The sequence below is a fragment of the Tasmannia lanceolata genome, unplaced genomic scaffold, assembly GCF_043159265.1.
Source record: "Tasmannia lanceolata isolate RefF3 unplaced genomic scaffold, GAP_Taslan_0.1 ptg000011l, whole genome shotgun sequence".
Classification (NCBI taxonomy): Eukaryota; Viridiplantae; Streptophyta; class Magnoliopsida; order Canellales; family Winteraceae; genus Tasmannia; species Tasmannia lanceolata.
This window is the reverse complement of record NW_027518688.1, coordinates 13,820,692-13,844,105: the sequence shown is the minus strand read 5'-3', so window position 1 is coordinate 13,844,105 and position 23,414 is coordinate 13,820,692. Positions and strand designations below refer to the sequence as shown.

The window sequence follows — 23,414 nt, the reverse complement described above, 5'->3', positions numbered from 1 at the left end:
CACCTCATGTACCATTCAACATGCATTGAAGAATGGAGGGAGTCACAAGAGCTAGAACAAGTACAAGAAGTTCACTCTCAAGCCGAAGAAGTCCAAGGAAGTGCAAATGAGCAAATACAATCCAAGAAGACTTATGGTATACACTTTTAGATTGTATTTAGAGTCCTCTTGATTTATGTAAATGCACTTTCAAAAGGTTTTCAAATGGTTTTTATACTTAACTTTTTATATCTTTGGAAACCATTAACACCCAAAAATGTGTTTGAAAACTTAGGACTTAAGCCCAAAGACCATGGCCCAAAAGCCCCTGATCTTTTAAAGTAAAATAGAATTTTATATAGGGCCGGTCAGGGCAGGTCGACCGGGGTGTCCCGGGCGACAACAACAAGGTAGTTGGAAATCCAGCACTTGCCGGATATTGGCGGGCCGGTCAACCGGAATGATCCGGGCTACCGCGGAGGTGTCCTTGGAACACCAGGAACAATCCGTCATGGGTTTGGACGAGGGCCGGTTGACCGGGATCTGTTTTGTGAGCTAAAGTTTTGAGCAAACAGGTAGCTCTCGCTGGGCGACCGCCATGGGGCCGGTCGACCTCGGCGGTAAGAAATTTAAAATTAAAAAAGGGCGCCTGATAGGGGTGGGCGACCGAGGTGGCTAGGTTGACCGCGACGGTCGGGCAAACTAGCCGTTGGGGCTTTCACAAGTTGACTTTTTCAATCCAGTTTTTTACAGTTTTACCCCCAAACGATCATATTTTCAAATACACTATATATACACTATCAGAACCTATCTAAAAGAGCTTTTGAACATTTGAGAAAGATAAAATCCCATTTCTTTGAGCCAAAACCTTTTTATCAAAAGCTAAACCTCTTTGATCTTGCATTTGCACATTCTATCAAGAGGTACTCCACAGGCTTTACTTGTTATTCTTCCTTGGAGTGTTTATGAGCTATAAAAGTTTGTAATCCGCCTATCTAAGAGGCATTGAGAGTTCTTTCATTTTTATTTTCTTCATTGTATTTGAGGGTCTTCTCTTCGGCTTGTTAAGAATTGCAAAGACATTGTGAGGGTCTTCTCTTCGGCCCGTTAAGAAAGGAGAAGACGTTTGTAAGAGGGTGTGTTCCCTCGCAAGGCTTCGTGCATAAAAGGGTTTGTTCCCTTTGGAGTTGGAGGAGTTGGGTGTACGGCTTGGAGATTCGTCCTATTGAAGAATCTCATTGTTTTAGTGGAGCGCCCCAAGGAGGTAAACTTGGAAGAGTGGAGTAGGTCTTGTGATAGACCGAACCACTATAAATCTAGTGCCTTGTGGATGCTTTCTCTCCTCCTTTCCCTTGCAGGTGTGGTGATTGGTAAACTCTAACCCTAACTTGTTATTATGCTTTAAAGAACAAGGGTTAGTAATGCACATGATTGGAATATTTAAACCGGGTTAAAATATTAACTAGTGCTTAATTAGTAAAGTAATTTTAATAATCCATCTAATTAAGCTTAAAATTTTTAATTAGCCAATTCACCCCCCTCTTGGGTTGTCACACTTGTATCTCAGGCACATTAACAAATCTTGGATCTAATCAATATTGAGATACCGAGTATCTGTTGATACGAAGTATTCCGGCGATCCCCACGATCCGAGTCAGGGCTGTTGGAATTGTACGATTAATATCTTCCCTAAAAGAAAAAGAAATAGCAAAATCTCATATACGATGTATTCATTCAATATTTCTCATTTTTTGAGCATTGAACTTGGCCTCTTCCAAAGTCCAAGCTTGAGCTTGTGAGGTATTATTTTGTCTTGTGGGAGTGATATGTGAGCATTCCAATGCTTCAGGATTCTCTGTGACACTTTGAAATTTTTATTTGTTTTTTTATTAATAATACTACCACAACTTTATAATTATTACATGTTTTGAGTTTTATTAAATTTAATAGTAAGTTTATATTTACGTATCCGATTAAATTTTTCAGGGCAATGATAAATTCACACCCCCTTCAAGATAATTCACACCCATTTAATGTGATTTGATATTAAAAAGCATTACTCTGCCACAAAAAATTAAAATTTAAGAATTGATTTAAATAGGGAAATGTTATCAGCACTACTGTATTTTGATGATCGCACTCCTCACTTTATTAAAAGTACAGTATGGCCTGCACCATAGGATGATCCAAACCGTTCATTAGATGGGCCACAGCCTAAATAGGTTGTGCCCCAAAAATCATTTCCATAGGTTGATCCTAACACTCCGATCTGAATGTTAGAGGGTTGATCCTAACCCCCTATATATCAGAGGGTTAGGATCAACCTATGGAAGTGATTTTTGGGGCACAACCTATTTAGACTGTGGGCCATCTAATGGACGGTTTGGATCATCCTATGGTATGGGCCATACCGTACTTGTAATAAAGTGAGGAGTGCGAACATCAAAATACAGTAGTGCTGATAACATTTCTCTTTAAATATTGCAGTGAATCTGGTAATCATTCTTTTTGAGTCTTGTCGACACTCGATACCCGTGTCAAATTCCGACATTTGTACCTGTACTTATGCAACATAGCCTAAAACATGGTATATCACTATTTCGGTTCATGGATGTGGAAAATTCTATTTGTCACTAGAACATATACCAAATATTTTTGCTCAATGGTTTGGTCCAAAATCTGATGAGCTTAAAGCCATGTCTCAAAATGCATTAAAGTTAGTGCGATCAGATGTTCTGATTACGATTATTCATAATCTTTATGAATTGGTGAGACATAGAAGTCTTTTCTAGAATGATGACAACCATATGGTCATGAAATAGCTTTTGTAAATAGTTTATTTTGAATGGTGGAAATTTTATTAAAATGAGGAAAAACCCAATTAAGCTTTAATGTAATGAATACAAAGTAGGAAAATAGAAAAAAAAAAAAAAAACATAACTAGTGCAACCTCCTCAAGGATGCAAGTGATCAAAGGTCAAAATTGCCAATATGTGAACAAACGTGCCAAACTTCAGTATCATAGCCTCTTCTATATCATCTGAACAAACCTACCAAGAAACAACCTCTCAAAATAGTAATCTCATCTCTCACCCATCTAATTATATTGAAGATTTTTTAAAAAACAATTAAGAGGGTTGTTAAGGAAAAACCCAATTATTTTCTGAAAGTGATCCCATTGAAGTGTTTTCAATTTAGTAATTATTTATCATTACCATTTCTGTTTTTTCCATGACTAGTTGGGACCCACTTTCTAACACTTTCTAATCAGTGATCCCCATTTTTTAAGTGGGGAATGAATGATTCTCCCGTTACCAAAACGGCAACCCACTCTACCCGCCAGACTTTTTTTATAGAAAGAAAAAAACCAACTTAGAGACCCCAAAAACACCAACTTTTTTCTGCTTTCCTTCTTCGCTGCAAAACTCTTCTTCTCTCTACTTCTCTTTTATTTACTCCAATTGTTAGTCTATTCCTTCTTCAATTCAATATAGATACAAATAGAGAGAATGAGGGCTCCAAAGGTTCCAAGAAGGCCAATAAACGCTGTATTAGGATGGGTAAAGAGACAACCTCCAAAGGTAAAGGCTTTTCTTGCAGTAGTTGCAGGCATGGCTACACTAGCCTTTCTCAGGTTCATTGTTCATGATCATGATAATCTCTTTGTGGCTGCTGAGGCCTGTCATGCCATTGGAATCTCTGTTCTAATCTATAAGCTTATGAAGGAGAGGACTTGTGCAGGTAAAAATCAAATTCTAGTTGTGGGTTTTTTGTTTTCCCCTCTTTTGGAATCGGTTTTATAAGTTTTTTGTTTTGAGATGAAAGAGTTTTTTTAATTTTTTTTTAACTTTGCTACATGGATTTAATAACCCATGATTTGTTTTGGCCAATCAAGATAAAAATGAAAAGAAAGAAAAATGCTTAACATCATTTTAGAAGAGTTCTTCAATATTTCAAAAGGGTTCTTTTTAGGATGGATTTTAGTGGTTTGTGGTTTTGGAATGAAAAATTCTAACTACTTTTTGACCCTTTTCAATTTGTTTGCTCTATGGGTTTAATAATCCCTGATTTTTTTCGGCCAATCAAGAGAAAAATGAGAAGGAAGAAAAATGTTCAACACAAATTTAGGATGGATTTTAGTAGTTTTTGGTTTTGGGATGAAAAATTTTAACTATTTTTTTACCCTTTTCAATTTGTTTGCTCTATGGGTTTAATAATCCTTGATTTGTTTCGGCCAATCAAGAGAAAAATGAAAAGGAAGAAAAATGTTCAACACAATTTCAAAAGAGGTCTTCAACAATTTCAAAAGGGTTCTTTTTGGGATGGATTTTAGTAGTTTGTGGTTTTGAGATGAAAAAGTTTACTTTTTTTTTTCACCTTTTTCAATTTGTTTGCTCTATGGGTTTAATAAACCATGATTTGTTTTGAACAATCAAGATAAAAAAAGGAAGAAAAAGGCTCAACACAATTTCAGAAGAGGTCTTCAACATGTCGATCATTCTGTATTTAATTGATTCTTGACACGGGCCTGGGCTTTTGATGTCCAGTTTTGGATTTAAAATAATGATATAGGCTAATCTGTTGTTTGAGTGAAGTGATTGGAATTTTTGATTAGCCATCTGTTGATGAAATATATGGTGCATTAGACATGTCCATTTATTTCTTCAATAGTTTACTTTATTAGAATGGGTGGGTTTCTGAATCCCAACCAGAAAGGATGCATCCACAACTATGGTTCAGGAATAAAAGAAATATCACCCTGTCACTGTTTATGAAAATCATCATTGAATTTAGGCTAGCTCTCTTATTATTTGCTGATTCATTAGGGGTTTATGTATGGGCTTTGAGTGCATTAAATATATAGAAAACACACTCAAATATATAGAACTGATTGTGAAGAAAACTAGAATTCTTAGTCTGTCATCAAAAGTAAGAAAATTTTTCATCAGAGTATAATATATAAACTAGTCCCAAATCTTGTAAACCACTACTTAAAGATCAAATAACCTCAGGATAATGAGTTTGTGTGGCGATCTACAGCAAGATAATGTCTTGTACCTGTCATTATCTTATATCAAATTTGGGAGCAGGTTGATTGATTTTCAGTTACTTTTTCTTGCTATACTTTGAGCAATTACTTGATCATGCTACCTGCATCGAACTTTATACTATCTTCTTAGTCAGCCTATGATTTATTAATGTTGACGAGTTACTTACATTGCTCTTTTTGAATGGCTTTTCTTTCTCGTTTTATGCATTCCTTTTCTTTCATCAAGTGTTATCTGATTAAATTATCACTTGAAGGTGGATTAAGTTTAACTGCTTCTGTGCCTTTGATTTCCAAACCTCTTCATTTGTAGCTTTGTACTTGTTGCAGGACTGTCACTCAAAACTCAGGAACTGACGGCTATATTTTTAGCTGTTAGACTTTACTGCAGTTTTGTCATGGAATATGATATACACACACTCCTTGATTCAGCTACATTGATTTCAACCTTGTGGGTTATTTATATGATTCGTTTTAAGTTGAAGTCTAGTTACATGGACGATAAGGACAACTTTGCAATATATTATGTGGTGGGTATTCTGTATCTCCTCTGTCTACCATTTATATACATTCTGATTCTGAGATTTGCAAATAAATAACAAATTCTGTTTTTGAAATTTGGCTCTTTGTCTTATTTATCTTTTCATCAGCAATCAAATTTCTATTTAAACTGGGTAAGTAGTGAAAACACATGCAGTAAGCTTGCTGTTGATAATTTGTTACATTCTACAGTGTTTAATCAAGGTAAAAGTCATCTACTATTTTGTGGGTGCTGATTAGGCAGCCTAAAGATAGAGTTCCATGTTATAGGGTACCTGAAGATGGAATATTTGAATAGCATAAGGGAATAGGATGTTGAAAATCCATCCGCAAAGACAAAAATAGGGTAACTGACTATGTTGTCAAGCCCCTCCTCTTATTGAAAATAAGCCTGGAACCAGTTAGAGTTTGCTTTCAAACCGAACCTACAAACTCGTTATTCTCACAAAAATGAAAAAAATGGGCCCACATACATACTACGGATTTGGGTGTAAATCCATCCACAAAGACAAAAATACTCCTTCCATCTCAACACTCTTCATTTGTATGGTCATCTTGTATAGAATTGTGATGCAAACCTAGGGTTTGCAAGTGAGCTTATGGGAACTTAGGAGCATAATATGCTTTCTTGTTCAATTTAATAGCAGCACACACCCCTAAATGAAATAAAACAACACATAACATTCAATAATCAGCCAAGGTATTTTTTATAAAGATTCATAGCCTTTAGAATCTTCATCAACAGAGCCAATTCAGCCAAGTTCACACAATAGACTATTTATCAAAGCAATAAGGTCGCTAGACAAAAATAATCAGATATTCAAATAGGTCTGTCATACAAAGTAATTCTGAAATAAAATACCTATCTAGATATGACCAATAGAAGGCGAAGGTTAATGAAGTAAGGGAAATATTTGTATCGGATAAGGGAATTGGAAGATGAAAATGGGATCGGTCAAGGCAATCGAGTGCTGTAATCTGATGGGAGAGACCTATAGAGGGGAATGAGATAAGATGTAATGGGATAAAACTGTAGGGGAACCCGTGCCTTGGTCACGCAGGGCTTTGGCCCTATTCTTCTTGGTGAAGGAGTCTCCAAGAGATGCAAGAGAGATAGTTGCTGCAATGAGAAACAGAAGTAACTGCTCTAGCGACAAGGAAGGGGGAAACAAAGGGGAAAGATTGGGAAGAAGGGGGACTGCAAGCTGCTGCAGCAAGATGAATAGAAGTGAGGAAAGACTAAAGACTTCTCTAACCGCAGTTAGCAAAGCAGGAAAAGAGAAGGGACGGCATGATTGCAAATCAACAGAATCAGAGGACAAAAGAGGGAAAGAAGGGAGGTGCAAGTAGGGGTGGCAGAATTGGCCGAACCGAAACTGAAACCGAGCCAAAACCGAACCGAAAATTCGGTTTCAGTTTGGAAAAACCAAACCGATTCAAATTTCGGTTCAGTTTCGGTTCGGTAGAACCAAACCGATTAAATTTCGGTTTGGTAGAACCAAACCGATTCAAATTTCGGTTCAGTTCGATTTGGGGGTCAAACCGAACCGAAACCGAACCATTGCCACCCCTAGGTGCAAGGTGCTGTAGCAATAACTAGATGAGGGAGGAAGCGTAGAACTGCAACGGTTCTACACCTTCTTGTTTCATTATCATCACCTTCAAAAGGATAATCGTACATCTTTTTCCCCGGCATAGCTCCCATTTTCAGGTCTTCACCATATTCGCCGACCACCCCGATTGGAAACCATCGATTTCGACCTTCAATCTCACATACGAGCGTAAAAATTTCCATTCAGAAGTGTGAACTTTTGCCGAGGCAAACTCCACACTCTGATTATTTGCATTCAATTTGACCTCCACAACAGATCCAAACAAGCTTCCAAGACTTTCAACAGTTGATACGGCCCAGGCATGGTTTGGAATGCCCTAAAATCGAATCCATAATGCTTTAGCCCCTGTCTGGAAGGATGGATTCCAGGGGCTGATGGATAATAGTTGATCACCAAAGCTTTGAGCACCTTTTCTGAAGAAATAATTCGCCTGTTTATCTGATTCGAATCTGAAATGTAATTCCTTCATATTCAGAGAATAGGGTTTGGGTAGCTGAGGAATGTCCCGATACCACATGGCCCACTCCCAGATGTTCTCCAGAATCCAGCTTTCCGTCTTTATTCTTCCAATTAAACAGGATTTAAGAATCTCGGTTCTATCTTACACCTCGTTTCCTGTAATCAGCACCTTCGGTACATCCCCATCATCCCTTACTTCGATATTCCCGGGGTCCGGCCATTTTTTGTTTCTCATACCAGCATCCATACCAGTCTCTTTTGCGTTTAGACGGTTATCCAATACCTTCTTGTCCACCGGGCCCCTCGATGGACAGCGATTCTAATGGTGATTTTCATTGGGGGAGAGAGATTTCTCCATCCTGTCCGCATTTAATTTTTCCGCTTTGCACCAACTACAAATCTTCCTCCTTCTAAAGTGATGATACCCACAGTCCTTACAACACCAATCCCCCTGTAGTTTCTTCGATTGGCTAGTGGGAGGAGGTTTATGGCTTCACATTTTCCCTCTCTTCTTTCGTTCTCGTTCCCCTTGCTCTGATGCCGCTCTTTCTCCTTGATTGTTCTTTGTAGGTTGAAGCGTATCAGGCTTGGTGCTATGGCCTTTTCCAATCAGTATTAGGTTCTTTCTACAACTGTCATTGTATATTTCCAAGAAGCCTAGGGTTTCTTTTACCGAATAACCTCCAAGAATCAAATCCAGATGGACCTCCTTTAATACTTCAATCAAGGATTGAAATTTCGGAACCGAAACCGAAATTTAAATCTGAAATTTAAGCCGAAATCCAAAATTTTAAAATTTTGGATCCCTACCAAAATCCAAAAATTTGGACTGAAATTTCGGATTTCGGCCGATTTAAAACCTTGCCTTCAATATTGTACCCGCAACCACATTTTCCTTTTCCAATGTTTCTTCCGAGCATTAGAACACCATCGTCTCCATTGCTAGATTCCATTCTATTCTATTCGCCGTTCACTTCGCTAAGGCGACGATCGCTTCGCTCCATTTTTGGTTTTTGAGTTCTCAGTTCACTTTGCTCCTGCCAACATCTACAATAGCAGATGATAATTTAAGGACTAAGGACTTTGTAATGCAATTGTTGGATAACAAGTTAGTGGTAAGATCGGGAACATGTAAAACAGATAAAACACGCTGGTTGGGGAACTGGACACATCTCCTTTCTATTAATGGATGAGAGTGAACCAGTGGCAACCTTAACTTTGTCTCTACCAGATCAAATGGAATAGCTAGAAAACAAAGGACTTAGCCATCATGTAGTTTGATGCACTAGAATCAATAATCCAAGACAAGGGAAGCAGAAAAGTGAAAAGCAGAGGCACATGGACTTATGTGGGCATAAACTAACGTGGAGGAGCTCTCTAGCTAACATACCGTAAGACGAAGTTGCTGCAATTCATTCTCGGAGATGGAGGCCAGCTTAGAAGATAAAATAGCAGCTGATGAGAATGCAGAATGAGGCACAATTTGTGATGTAGAATGCACGCCAATGGAAGCAGTACTCTTAGTAGTCAATGCTCTGTTAGTTGTCAGTATACCTCCATTGCGGATATACATAGTTCCACGATCAATAATGTCCTAACAGTGATCATGGTTTTAAATTTCCACTGAAACTGACACAAAACGACCGAAATGTTTCCATTTCCATTTCCACTGAAATGATAAATCAAAATGCATATCGAAACCAAAACCATAATTGTATTAATGGTATACTATACCTGTGTGTGTTACATAATTATATTTATCAAAATTGCATGTAGAATGTGGTGTATGTACTATGTATACATATTTATTTGAATTACATGTGAAATGTGGTATGTACTGAATTATCAGACTTGCGCGACAACACATGTCACTCGTGTTCTGTGGTGCCCTTGAGGAGTCTCCAACACACCTTAAGGCTATTCTTCTGCCATGAGGCAGTCTTATGGCAGCAAATCTATTTTGATAAATCAAAGTTTATGTGGCTGGAGTTAGATAAGCATGATATGTCGAAAGTGGCTCATATCCTTGGTTCCTTCATAGCCAATCTGCTTCATTTGTGCTTAGGCTTTCCATTGTGTGTACGCTCGAAGGAGGCATGGGAACCTGTGCTTGAAAGATTCAAGAGGAAGCTATTGTTATGGAAGAAGGGTATGCTTTCTTTGGGAGGAAGAATCACCCTGACTAAATCTGCCCTTGCCAACTTATTGATTTACTACGTGGCTACATTTCCATCCTAATTATTGTGATAGAATAGACAGAGTCCATATATAAGAACTTATGGAACACAAAAAAGGGGTATTGTAAGTACCACCTCGTTCACTGGGAGTTCTTTGGAAACCCAAATCAGAATAAAGGAGATGGGCACTGATCTAAGGGGCAAATGACTTTTGCGGGTTGGTGAGGAAGAAGATCACCTCTGACATGTAGTGATTATAAAGAAGTATGGTTCCCAACATGGTGGATGTGAGATGGACAGATCTAGGAGGCAAGGCTAGTCCAGCCCTTGGAGATGCATCTATACCGGTGTTGAGTTGTTCCAGAAAGGTGTTTGGTTAAGAGTTGGGACTGGCGTTGGAGTGGATTTTTGGCATGATGTTGAGCGCAATGAGAAGCCCTTGAAGGACTCCTATTCTAACTTTTTTGGGTTTCCTGTGGTTCATTACAGTAATGCTTGTGTCATGGAGTCATACTTTAGAAATAGCAACTCGGTGATATGGAATATCCGTTTTCGCAGGAACTGCTTTGACATAGAGCTCGACACTATGGCTTTATTTTATGTGGAAGTTGGAGGCAACCTTATCTTTGCCAAGGCTCCATTGGCAGGAGGATTTGTAGGCGGTGCCCCATTGATTCCTTCTCTGTCAAATCACTTTATTACCATATCACGGCTAAGCAAATCCCTTGGTCTCCGGTGTTAAGAGAGCTTGGATTCGATCCTCATGGTCAATCACCTCATTAATCGAAGAAGAATCACCGTGAATCCCTATTCTGAGTTGTGCAGATATCAGATCAGTAAATCATCTTATGATTCATTGCTTGATCGCTAGATGGCTGTGGACATCCATTTTCCAGAACTCTGAGGGGTCTTGATATAAAGATTGATTGAAAGAGTTTTGGGGTGTTGGGACTTTTCTCCTTGACGAGTGCATGGTAAGACTCGCTCGTCAGCTGTCGTTTGATGGGTGATCTAGAAGGAATGCACTATCCGCATCTTTAGAGGTGCTGTGAGGCCTTCTAGTCTTCCGTGGTTCTGAAAAAACCCCATTTTCAGCTCCATTGTTATTGGGTACCTTCACACTTGCCATTTAAGGGCTTCAACAACGAATTGAGGAGCTAGGACATTAGGAAGGGAGATTCTATTCCTACCCACTGGGGCCTCTACTCCCAACATAGCATTTCTAGTGGAAACTGACATCCATCGAGAGAAACAGGCAGACTCATGGATGAAAGAAGTGCAAGGTCCAATAGGATCTCATGGCGAGGATGCTCCAGCACTTTCACGGCAAGTGATTCCTTTTTTTTTTTTTGGTGGGTACGCTGGATCGAACCTGCGACCTCAAGGTTGAGATTCAACGCCTCAACCATTGAGCTACAGGCCCAACCCTGATGGCAAATGATTCTCTCGACAAGTGTTTCTTGCAGTGAGGTAAAAACCTTAAGAGGATTACTCTCTCTCTCTCTCTCTCTCTCTCTCTCTCTCTCTCTCTCTCTCTCCCTCTCTCTCTCATGAACAGATTAAAGCAATAAAACTGTGAGACAACTGGAACCGTCCTGTTCTTTTTTCTCCTATTAAAAAAGGTTCCCCAAACTATCCACTGTTTCAACTATAACCATGCTGAATTTTCAGGATTCCAAAATTCTGTGATTGGAACTGAATCAATGCACACTTCTTGGTTTCCGATTCCCTTGAGTAGGAAAAGTGTTCTTTATCGGTCTTTATGCACGGGGAAAGCTCTTATAAGTAGTACGTTTTATTAATTAAGTCTTTCATGTCAGCGCCAAAGGTAAACCGGGCGCGACAGGGATCGGAGGTCTCATTTGCAACGCAGATGGCAATATAATATTTTCATGTTCCGGGCTAGCCGGGATATGTGAGTCCAATGAGGCGGAAGCAATAACATTATTGTACAGACTCAAGTGGTTTGTTATTCATCATCTTGGCCCCTTACTACTGGAGGGAGACTCTTCCAACGTTATTGGCTGGGTGAGTGGAGAAGTCACGGGTCCTTGGAAACACTTTCATATCATCTCGGAAATTCGGGACTGTTAAAGGTCATTTGCCCTAGATTATCGCATATTTTCAGGTCAGCCAATGATAATGCTCACGAGTTAGCCAAGGCTGGAGTGGATCTTCACCATGTGGAAGAGTTTTGCCTTACTGATGAGCAGGGGCATATGGCTGAGTCGTAGAGCAGATTTCTTATCCCTTGTATTAGTTATATATGTACATCATATTTGGATGGGGGATAACTTGTCCCGTCCATCTTTTCTGTATGTTCCTTCTTTAATCAATGAAGTCACCTTCTCAAAAGGAAAAAAAAAATAGTCTTCTTTCATAACAAATCATAGAATGTGTTCCCATTAATTTCCTTTTATAACTGGATTGTTCTAGAACAGGCACGAATTGGTGACCCACCTTGCGATTAATAAGTTCTTTGCATGAGTTGGTAATTTCTAATGTATACATCTCCTTACCTGAATTTTATGAATTATCTGTCATAGTGTTCGCATTTAATCTGTTATTTTTTTGTTTGGTAATCACATAATGTTCCATCTGGGTGTAGGTGGTACCTTGTGCAATATTAGCTCTTTTAGTCCATCCATCAACATCACATAATATTGTGAACAGGATATGCTGGGCATTTTGTGTTTATTTAGAAGCTTCTTCAGTACTACCTCAGTTACGGGTGATGCAAAATACAAAGGTGCAAAGTTGGACCCACGTGCATCTATGATTTATTTGGTTAAATTTGGTTGCATTTCACTTTTACCAATCACCTTTGTGTTTCCAGATTGTTGAACCATTTACAGCTCACTATGTCTTCGCATTGGGGGTTGCAAGGTTCTTGAGCTGTGCACATTGGGTTCTCCAGGTTTGACACAATTTACATTCTTTCATATTTCATCATGAGGAATGGTGTCTTTCTTGTATTCACATATTTTAAATTAAGTCTGATAGGAACTAGATTTCTGCCCTTGCTTGTCTGAATGCTTCCCTGATTTTCTTACCTTTACACGCCCTTTTGTGGCAATAATCAATTAGGGATATAAATTTAAAAAGATAAAAAGAGAGGCCCATTTGATATTGTAGAAAGAAGTCTTTTATAGAACATGACATAGTACTTGGATTCCCATAACAGGTGTTGGATACCCGTGGACGCTTGTTGACAGCCTTGGGCTACGGCTTCTGGCCCTCTATGGTTCTTCTAGCCGAAATTGTTCAAACTTTCATCCTTGCAGATTTCTGTTACTTTTATATCAAGAGGTGAGCTTTCATGTGAGGTCCATGCTGCGGCCCATCTTTCTTTTCTGGCTCGAGCTTTAAAATTTGATTCTGCTTTCCAATTTTGTTGCAGCGTATTTGGTGGTCAGCTTGTGTTACGTATTCCTTCAGGAGTCGTCTGAGTACAAAGCTTTTGTATGGTGTATACTGTGTCCTTGGATAATTTAATAGGGAATGATATGTGTTATCCATGCTATTTTATACTGTCAGTCTCTCTTGCCATGATGAATTATGTCGCGCTTTCCAGAGATTGATCTGCCCTTATAAAATTGGGAACACAGAAGTTTTTGTTGTCTATCCATTTAAAGAATGATTTTATCAGAGTTGAACCCAGTTGTATGAGTCTTTTAGGCGGCATATATCACCTTTCTTAATGAAAGCTCTGGTTTCTAACTTAAATCAACTGATTTTTTTTATCCATTTTGTTGTTGTTTTCACGATTTTCTCCTTCCATTTTGAGTGAATCTTAACTTTGAATCGAACAAATTTTATGCCATTTCCCACTTAAAAGTGGGCCCATTTCCCACTTACAAGTAGGCGTAAAATTTGTTATTTTTTTCACCCATTTTTATGTCGGTCGAAAGAAACAGAGCCACTTGTTCAATGATCCGAACCATTTATTTTTTAGCCTTGTTATGGATAGTTTCATGAGCGAAGTCCACTCTTATTAGACGATTCTAACCCTTCAATTCGTGACTACTAAGTGGACGGTGAGACTATAAGAAAGAAAACATTTACAAATCGAATGTGTAGATTAAGACACCCCATTTTGTCATGACCAGACTAATGATAGGTTGCTGCGATGATGGATCCTATGATGAGTCTCGAAGCTTCTCTAAGTCTTTCTCTCGATGTCTCTCTCAGTATTTTTTTAAGTTTTCCAAGACACAGTTACCCAAACCACCCAAACAACCCAGAGACCCAATACTCAAGATAACCAACAACCAAGCTTGCATCCAGAACCAACCGAGTCCACCCAAACCTCCCAAAAGAGCCCTGAATTGGTCCAGAAATCTCAAGGATAAAGCCCGATAGCTCGACAACCGCTTTTTACAGCAAACACAATATCATGAAGATCCAATCACCAAAACTCAGTAAAACCTTTACCGAAAGCCATTTATGGGAACTGGAACCATCTTTCGTTCACCGAAAACCATTTTTTGAGAATTGAAAACCCCTTTTGGCTACCAGGAACAACCATCCTGGAACCAATAACCACTTGTCAAGCAACCCCAGACCAGTACTAAAATCCGGGAACCCGGGACTAACTTCCAGGGACTCGAAACCTATTTTGAGGACTTGGAAACCACTTTTGGTCACCAGAAACCACTTTATGGAGACCAGAAACCACCCTTAGTTCCCTAGAAATATTCCTTAGGAACCAAAGATCACATTTGACTACCAAAGATATGTTATTGGAAACCAGAAACCACTTACCAGCAACCAAGAACAATTGACCACGTTTTTGTCACCGATAACCATGAAGTAACTACCAAAAGTTACTTTTCCACTGCTTGGGACCACATTTTAACAACTGGATATCAGTTTGGTCTACTGTAACAACTTTTTTGGAGCTCCCAAGCATTTCCAAAGCTTGAAATTCATTCCCAGAGACCCGAAACCCATTCCCGGCGCCTCGAAACCCAAACCGAAGACCCTGAACCACTTTTTTGGTGGTGGGGCCCACCTTCCCTGTGATTTTGGGGGAGTCCCTGCGACTTTAAAATTGCAGGAGGAGGTCCCCATCAACTGTATTTCAAAAGTCTATAAAAGGGACCCCTCCCTCCATTTTCATCCCTTTTCCCTCTCTTTTCACCAAATTTCCACTTTTCTCTCTGATAACCACACTCCTTTAACATATTAGCACCCCCTTTGATAACCACACCCCTTTAGCCATTAGCACTCCTCCCTCTTTCGTATTCACACCACTTTCCCCTTTTGTTTTGGAAAATCCTAGAGAGAGAGAGAGAAAGTTAGAGAAGCTTGGAGAGATTTTCAGAAACTAGTAGTACACAGTTTCTGCTGAAATCTCTTCTGATATATCACCGGACGTCAGAATTTTGCCGAAATCTCCTCTGATATACCACTAGATGTCGGAGTTATGCCAAATTTCTAAGGATTTGGAGCATCACCAACCCCTTTTGATTAGGTATATTTACAGCTTTCTTTACTTTCCTTTACAAAACTGGTAGTGGGTAGCTACAGGGTTTGGGGATCCTTTGGCCCCAAACCCTATAGCATAAATCCCCTCCTCCCATCCCTTTTCCATTATTAAAGGATGTTCCTTAATTTCTATACTTTATATTCAACAATCAATTAGATTGAGATTGACCATACTTCTAGTTGCCTAGAGCAAACTGTTGTATGCACTACCTAATCTTTTGGGTATTGTTGTCTATAAACAACTACATTAAAGAGATTCCTTTGTTTGTTTATAAAATCTAATTAATGGATGCTTCCCTAATATCTTTTCTTTATATTCAACAATCAATCAGATTGAGATTGACCATGCTTCTAGGTGTCTAGAGCAAAGTGTTGTATGGTCAATCCCAATCTTTTGGGTATTGTTGCCTATGAACAACTAAATTAAAGAGATTCCTTTGTTGTCGTTAAAGTCTAATTAAAGGATTCTTCTTTAACTTCCATTCTTTCTATTCAACAATCAATCAGATTGAGATTGACCATGCTTCTAGGTTCCTAGAACAAAGTGTTGTATGGTTCTTTATATTCAACAATCAATCAGATTAGGGATTGACGATGCTTCTAGGTGCCTAGAGCGAAGTGTTGTATGGTCAATCCCAATCTTTTGGGTATTGTTGCCTATGAGCAACTAAATTAAAGAGTTTCCCTTGTTGTCCATAAGTCTAATTAAAGGATGCTTCCTTAAGTTCTGTTCTTTATATTCAACAATCAATCAGATTGAGATTGACCATGCTTCTAGGTGCCTAGAGCGAAGTGTTGTATGGTCTATCCTAATCTTTTGGGTATTGTTGTCTATGAATACCAAAATTAAAGAGATTCCTTTATTGTCTATAAAGTCTATTTAAAGGATGCTTCCTTAACCTATGTTCTTTATATTCAACAATAAATCAGGTTAGGGATTGACCATGCTTCTAGGCACTTAGAGCGAGTAGTTGTATGGTCTATCCCAATCTTTAGGGTACTATTGTTTATGAATACCTAAATTAAAGAGATTCTTTTATTTTCCTCTGTATTGTTTTCTTTATAACACAAATTCTACTTCCCTCTGTATTTGGAAGCAAAAGACCCACTATCCTTACCTCTATTCTCTTTCATTCTGTTTAAAATCCAACTCATGAATAAGCTTAACTGTAAAAACTGTTTAAAATCAATTTTGCTAAAGTTTTTCCACATCCACCAATTCAAGCCAAGAGACCGAGTTTTCCTAGGCATGAGGGGTGCATAACTCCTTCCCCCCCAGTTATAACACTTTCTCTTTTCCGCAACGCGGAAGTAGCTTTCATCTGTAATTTTTTTGCTTATCTGCCTTGGAAACATTTTTTTCTACCTCTTCCAGCTCTGAATGGATTTAGACTAAAGAGTAATTAGGCTTTACTTTTTTCCTTTTACATAGTTTTCTTGTTCTTTAGAAAGTTTGTTGCCCTTAGTAGAATATTTACATATATTTAAACCACATTATGGTATATAATAATAGGAAAACACTTCCAACATTGGAATCTGTTTGGAAAATAAAGACGAAGTGAAATTGACCAAGTTCCCTAGTGCCCTCTTTGGTTGCTTATTTTGGGGAGATCATCGGCAGCATGTTTGGTTTCTATTTTGTACTTTGACCACCAAACAACTTCTAGACATCAATATTGCTTTTTTTCTTATGTGGCGCCTACGTGGTGTTTCTCCTCTATTCTTCTCCCCTTTTTCACCAAAATAGCGAAATTTGTGTGGGGAATTAGGAGAAGATTCTTGTCTTATTCTTTTTCTCTTTTTCTCTTCCCTTTCTCTCTTCCGCCCTATATTTTGGTAACGACACCCTACATCTTCCGCTAAACTTCTCGCGCAACCAAACACTACTCACAAATCTTCCTCCTAATCTTCTCCCCATCTTCCATGCTTTTTTAATTCTCTTTGACTTCTTCTTCTAATCTCCAAACCATCTACCAGCAACCAAACAGAGCGTATTGAGCTTGTTGCTCTTCTCCCAACAGACAGAAAGTGTAACCATCAACCTATGGGTTTCTTGAGTTCATACTAAGGAAAATAATGTTATGAGGTAAACACATATCAATCCTCTGGCTTGGGATAAATCATTCCTTTATTGGTTCCGGTCAGAGGTAGACTCACAATACTTATTTATTTAGACCCGCAGGAGGCCCAAAACCTTTCCAGCGTAACGATGAGAAATTGGAAAATTAAAACTTTTGAGTTCCCTAAAGTTTGCCACCCAAAATGATTAGCTTGGTTGACCATTTCCTGAAATTATATTGGTTTCAAAAAGCATTTTGAATCCATAGTCAATTGAAATTTCAGCATGGATATGAAATGGAAATGATATATGGGCAAACCTATAAAAAGGGACTCAGTTTATATTGAGTTCAGTGGATAAAAAAATGATTTCTTATGATGCTACACAGATTTCTGACTTAGGAACCAGAAATTTCGGAATACACTAATTTAAAAAGAATAAATGCCTCAAGGTAAGAATTTGCTTAAACCGATTCGCTCTTATTCGAGGGAGAAATGATGTGACTTTAGACTAATTCTGAGCTCCTCACTTCTCAAAGCCATCCTTCAAGCGTTTGGCCTCCAGTTTTATTGTTCCAACTTCCAACGATATAATGTGCATTCTCAGTTAGTAAGCAGGATTGCTTAGGAACCATGCTTAGGAACCATACCGATCACCTTCAAACAACCTACTTCTATATGCATCTCCCACCAAATTATGAAGCCTCCCAGCGAGCCTAATTGTATGGGCCACCTTTTTTCGATCAATTCAACAGTTTAGATCTTATAAGTTGTTGTAACTTTCTTTGCTTTTGAGTATAGATCTATATATTCATTTGGACATGTTTTTTAACATTTGAACCCTTGTGCCTTGGAAAACACGTCAAGAGTTAGAAAGCTTTATTTCCAAAATTATTAAGCAATTGATGGGTCTTTGATATTTTTTTTGTTTTTTTGAAAGATGACTTTTATTGATATATAAGAAATCCTGGGTTTGTCCCCAAGTACCAATTGTTACAATACCAATATGTTGGCTTACATCCAAAAATAACAACCCAATTACATTTCAGAAATTCGCCTAGTTAGGAGCAAGATAGATTAGCATATCTTTCATAAATACCCCATCCTTGGCTAATCGATCAGCCATCTCATTAGCTAGTCTCCCTCTGTGCTCCAGTAATGATTTGATCTCGTCAACTAAGTCCTTGATTTCCGAAATCAGATCCTGTCCGATCACGACAAACCACAAGCCATCGGTTATGTTCATTGACCATACTTATTCATCCAATACCATTATTAAAAAAAAACTGAAAAGAAAAGAATTAAAAAGAGAGAAGCAGATGTCTAGATGGATTTTACATGGGAATCCTCAGTTTTGTCATCTCAAACTGCACCAAAATCCACAACATTAAAAACAGGTAAGGCTTCCAAGCGAGGCAACTCCATGGAAGCCACATAAAAGCTAACAAAGAGAATGACAACCGCCTGTGCAAAAAAAAAAAAAACATTGTACCATTGTTTGAGAGAGAGAGAGAGAGAGAGATCATTTCTCTTACAATTTTACACGAGACAAACTATAAATTTTTGTTCTTATGTCTCTTCACTCTTTCTTAATATTGAGAGAGAGAGAGAGAAGAGAGAGATCATTTCTCTAACAATTTTACCCATGAGACAACTGTAAAACTTTGTTCTTATGTCTCTTCACTCTTTCTTAATATTTATATGAATATTTTCGTAACTGAATGCTCTGTTTCATTTAGACCGATGCAATGCAAAATAAATTTTCATTTTTTTTGTTAAAATCGTTACTGTAAAAAAATCTATTGTATAATATGGGTGCCTGTGTGGGTTCTTCTGCTAATTAGATTTAAGACTTATTTATGATGTGAGCCTATGTGGGGGTTTCTCTGTTTCCTTTTTCAGATATGCAATGGCGCAAGGGTGCACACACACGAGTTCTAGGCTTATAATATGTTACCAATAGCATATATTTACACCTTTGACCTTTGATTATTCTCTACCTATGTGGATTCTTCTGTTAATTATATTTACCAGTCTAATGTACGATGTGAGCATATCTATGTGGGGGTGTTCTCTTTCTCTTTTTCAGATATGCAATGGTGTAAGGGCACACACTAGGTTCTAGGTCATAATTATTCTATTTCATTGTTTCACCCTTTCCCTTTTAGTGCCTCTGCTCACTCTTTTATGCTTCTCCCAGGCTACTTGTATTTCATTATACAATGCGTTTTATCTTGTTGCTGCCCACGTTCTAGGTCATAATTGTTGGGGAAAACACGGATTTACCGCGGCGGATAATTTCCCCCTTATATCTGCAAATCAAGAAAATAGCCACGAACAAGAAAACACAAAGCGCAGAAATAACAATCCACCACCCAAATCTTGAACACACGATTTTAAAATGGAAAACCCTCCGATGTGAAGGGAAAAAACCACGGGGCAAGGTCCCAAAGAAATCCACCATGAAAAGAGAAATACAAAGTCTTTCTTCTCAAATTTTTCCAAAAACTTGAGGAATACACAAGAATAGAAGATTAATAATCAAATCTTGGAGGAAATACGGGTTACCTCACGAAACCCTTGCAAGAGAATGTTTTCTCACCTCAAAGAACCAAGTGTGAGAGATTTTATTCTTCTTCTCCAAGAACCACTCCAAAGCCCTAAGTTTTGGCTCTTTCTTCTCTTTTCTTTCTTGCCAAAGTAAAGACTTCAATCTTGGATGGACATTGGGTTCCAAACCCTCTTTGTTGATTTTTGCCCAAATCCAATCCTTAGAAGAACCACAAGCGAAAACCCCTTTTCTCCTATCCTCTCTCTCTCTCCTTAGTCACTTTTTTTCTTTTTGTTTTCACATAACAAAACCCTAACTCACGACTCTTTTTTTTTTGAGAGACTTGCGTGAGTGGGTTGGGGCCCACAACAAAATATGGGGATGGACCCCACAACAATCTCCCCTTCCAGCCTCATGAAGGAAGATCTCTGAACTGGATGCTCAAGTGACACCCATGCCTGCCAAAGCTCTGCTTAGCTCATGCTTCTCCTTTGGCACTGTCTTCGTCATCATGCCTGACGGATTTCGATCGGTGTGAATCTTGCTAATTCCCATCAACCCATTTTCCAAAATATTTCTAATCCAATGGTAACGCACATCAATGTGTTTCGTCCTGAAGTGATAAGTGGCATTCTTGCTCAAATCGATGGCACTCTGACTGTCGCATCTGACTGTGTATTCCTTTTGGTCCAAACCCAACTCTATAAGAAAACGCTTTAGCCAAAGCATCTCCTTACAAGCTTCTGTAGCAGCAATATACTTTGCCTTTGTAGTCGATAGTGCAACACACTTCTACAGCTTCGATTGTCATGAAATGGCCCCCCTGCAAAAGTAAGCAGGTAGCCTGAAGTAGACTTCCTGTTGTCTATATCTCCTGCCATGTCTGGATCTATATAGCCTTCCACCGTGGGTGATGTGTTTTCAAAACACAAGCATTGTTTCGAAGTGCCTCTTAGATACCTCAAAATCCACTTTACAGCTTCCCAATCCTGATTGCGTGGATTTGCCAAATATCTGCTTACTACACCGGTCGCATATGCTATGTTGGGCCTTGTACAAACCATAGCATATATTATGCTCCCTACGGCCGACGCATAGGGAATCTTCTCCATCTCTTTCTTCTCTTTACTATTGGTTGGAGACCACTTTTTACTCAGCTTGAAGTGACTAGCTAGTGGAGTACTGACGGGCTTGGCATTTTTCATGTTGAACCTTCCAAGTACTTTCTTAATGTACTTCTCTTGTGATAGCCATAGCTTCTTGTTTCTTCTATCACGCTTCACTGTCATACCCAAAATCTTCTTGTTTCTTCTATCACGCTTCACTGCCATACCAAAAATCTACTTTACAGGCCCTAAGTCTTTCATGTCAAAGACATGGTTCAACTCTTTCTTTAACCTGCCAATCAGGTTAGTATCTTGACCAACAATAAGCATATCACCAACATATAACAAGAGAATAATAAAATTACTATCAGGAAACTTTATGACATACACACAATGATCTGCAACTGTTCTTTTGTACCTTTGATCCATCATAAATGAATCGAACTTCTTGTACTACTGTCTTGGAGCTTGCTTCAAGCCACACAAACTCTTCTTAACCTGCAAACCATATGCTCTTTGCCCTTTACATGAAACCCTTCTGGCTGTTCTATGTAGATTTCTTCATTCAAGTCTCCATGCAAGAAAGTTGTCTTGACATCTAGTTGTTCAACCTCTAAGTCTAGGCTAACAACTAGACCTAGGATAGTATGAATAGAGGACATCTTCACCACGGGAGAAAAAATTTCATCAAAGTCAATTCCCTTTTTCTGCCAAAATCCTTTCACAACTAGCCTTGCTTTGTACTTCATATTCTCTTTGTCATCTTCATTCTTCACTTTGAATACCTACTTGTTTTTCAAAGCTTTTCGACCCTTTGGCAATTCAACCAACTCATAGGTTTTGTTCTTATGCAAGGAATTGAGCTCTTCTTGCATAGCCTTCTGCCACTATTCCTTATGCTCATGTCTCATAGCTTCTCTGAAGCTTTCAGGTTCACCTTCTGTGAGAGTAAAATACTCTGATGATGGATATATTATTAAGGCCTTTCTTTCCCTTTATGATCTTCTCAACATAGATGGTTCATCTAGAGAGGGCGGCTCCCCCTGCTCAGTATCACCATGCACATCCGCATGCACATCTTCATCTATTTGAGGGGCCTCACTACCCCAAGCCTGATCTTCATCATCTTCAGCTTGTTCATCATCATCATCAAATGTAGGTAAGGGCACTTGAGCTCCTGGTAGCTCAACTATAACCTCTTTTGGTGTTTCTTCCTCACCCAAATCAGAAATCGTCCGATCTTCACGAAAAACCACATCGCGGCTTCTATGCAACTTCTTGGCCTTGGGATCCCATAACCTATACCCAAATTCATTATCACCATAACCCAAAAATACACATTGGGTTGCTTTGTCATCAAGCTTGCTTCGATTCTCCTTAAGTACATGCATAAATGCCTTGGACCCAAACACTCGTAAGTGTGAGTATGACACATCTTTGCCTGTCCATACTCTTTCTGGCACCTCTCCTTTTAATGGCGATGAAGGAGATCTATTTATCAAGTAGCACGCTGTACACATAGCTTCACCCCAAAATTCTTTAGGTAACCTTGCCAATGAAAGCATGCTTCAAATTCTTTCAATTATTGTGCGGTTCATTCTTTCTGCAACGTCGTTGTGCTGTGGCGTGTAAGGGACGGTCTTCTCATGTCTAATGCCATGCTTCACACAATAATCCTTGAAATTTCTTGAGGTGTACTCTCCGCCAATATCAGAGCGGAGACATTTCAATGCCTTGGATGTTTTCCTCTCAACAATAACATGAAATCTCTGAAAGATTTCAAACACTTCATCTTTGCTCTTTATAGCATAGGTCTAAACTTTCCTGGATGCATCATCAATAAAAGAAACAAAATACAATGCACCACCAAGAGTTTTCATAGTCATTGGGCCACATACATCAGAATAAACTAAATCAAAGATGTTAGTTTTCTGGTTAGCTTTAGAATGCGAGAAAGAAACTCTGTGTTGTTTTCCAACTAAACAATGATCACAAGGAGTTAAGGACGTACCTTTGAGTTTTGGAAGGGAATTGTTCTTCACCAAAATCTCCAAACCCTTCTCACTCAAGTGCCCAAGTCGCCGATGCCATAAATCTGGTTGAGATTCTTCAAAGGCATTTATCTCGCCCTTAGATAGCAAACCTTCTGTCTTATAGAGGAAGCAACACTTCTTGTCCCTTGCCACAACAAGAGAGCATTTTTTCAACTTCCACAGTCTATTGCCAAACTGTTATACTTACCCTTCATCCTCAAGCTTTCCCGTTGAGATGTGATTCAATCTGAGATCAGGAACATGCCTCACATCTTTAAGTATCAACTTGCAACCAACATTGGTAGTAATGCGAACATCACTAATGCCAATAATCTTTGATACGCCATCATTTCCCATCTTT

At 38.7% G+C, this 23,414-nt stretch overlaps 1 protein-coding gene across 1 annotated transcript; it reads left to right on the top strand.

The window, feature by feature from the left end:
* The first annotated feature begins 3,283 nt into the window (after positions 1 to 3,283).
* LOC143886451 (uncharacterized) lies at positions 3,284 to 13,471 on the top strand. Its single transcript, XM_077390422.1, has 6 exons — positions 3,284 to 3,720; positions 5,357 to 5,556; positions 12,424 to 12,564; positions 12,652 to 12,732; positions 13,000 to 13,124; positions 13,216 to 13,471. Exons 1-6 carry the CDS (start codon positions 3,489 to 3,491, stop codon positions 13,262 to 13,264), a joined length of 828 nt encoding a protein of 275 aa, XP_077246537.1. The 5' UTR covers positions 3,284 to 3,488; the 3' UTR covers positions 13,265 to 13,471.
* The last annotated feature ends 9,943 nt before the right edge of the window (positions 13,472 to 23,414 follow it).

What these genes read in the sequence shown, in the direction of transcription:
- LOC143886451 (XM_077390422.1), top strand. Translation starts at nt 3,489, where the DNA reads ATGAGGGCTCCAAAGGTTCCAAGAAGGCCAATAAACGCTGTATTAGGA. An exon ending in GAAGGAGAGGACTTGTGCAG is followed by an intron (nt 3,721 to 5,356) that starts GTAAAAATCAAA and finishes TACTTGTTGCAG; the next exon opens with GACTGTCACTCAAAACTCAG. An exon ending in GGGTGATGCAAAATACAAAG is followed by an intron (nt 12,565 to 12,651) that starts GTGCAAAGTTGG and finishes TTGTGTTTCCAG; the next exon opens with ATTGTTGAACCATTTACAGC.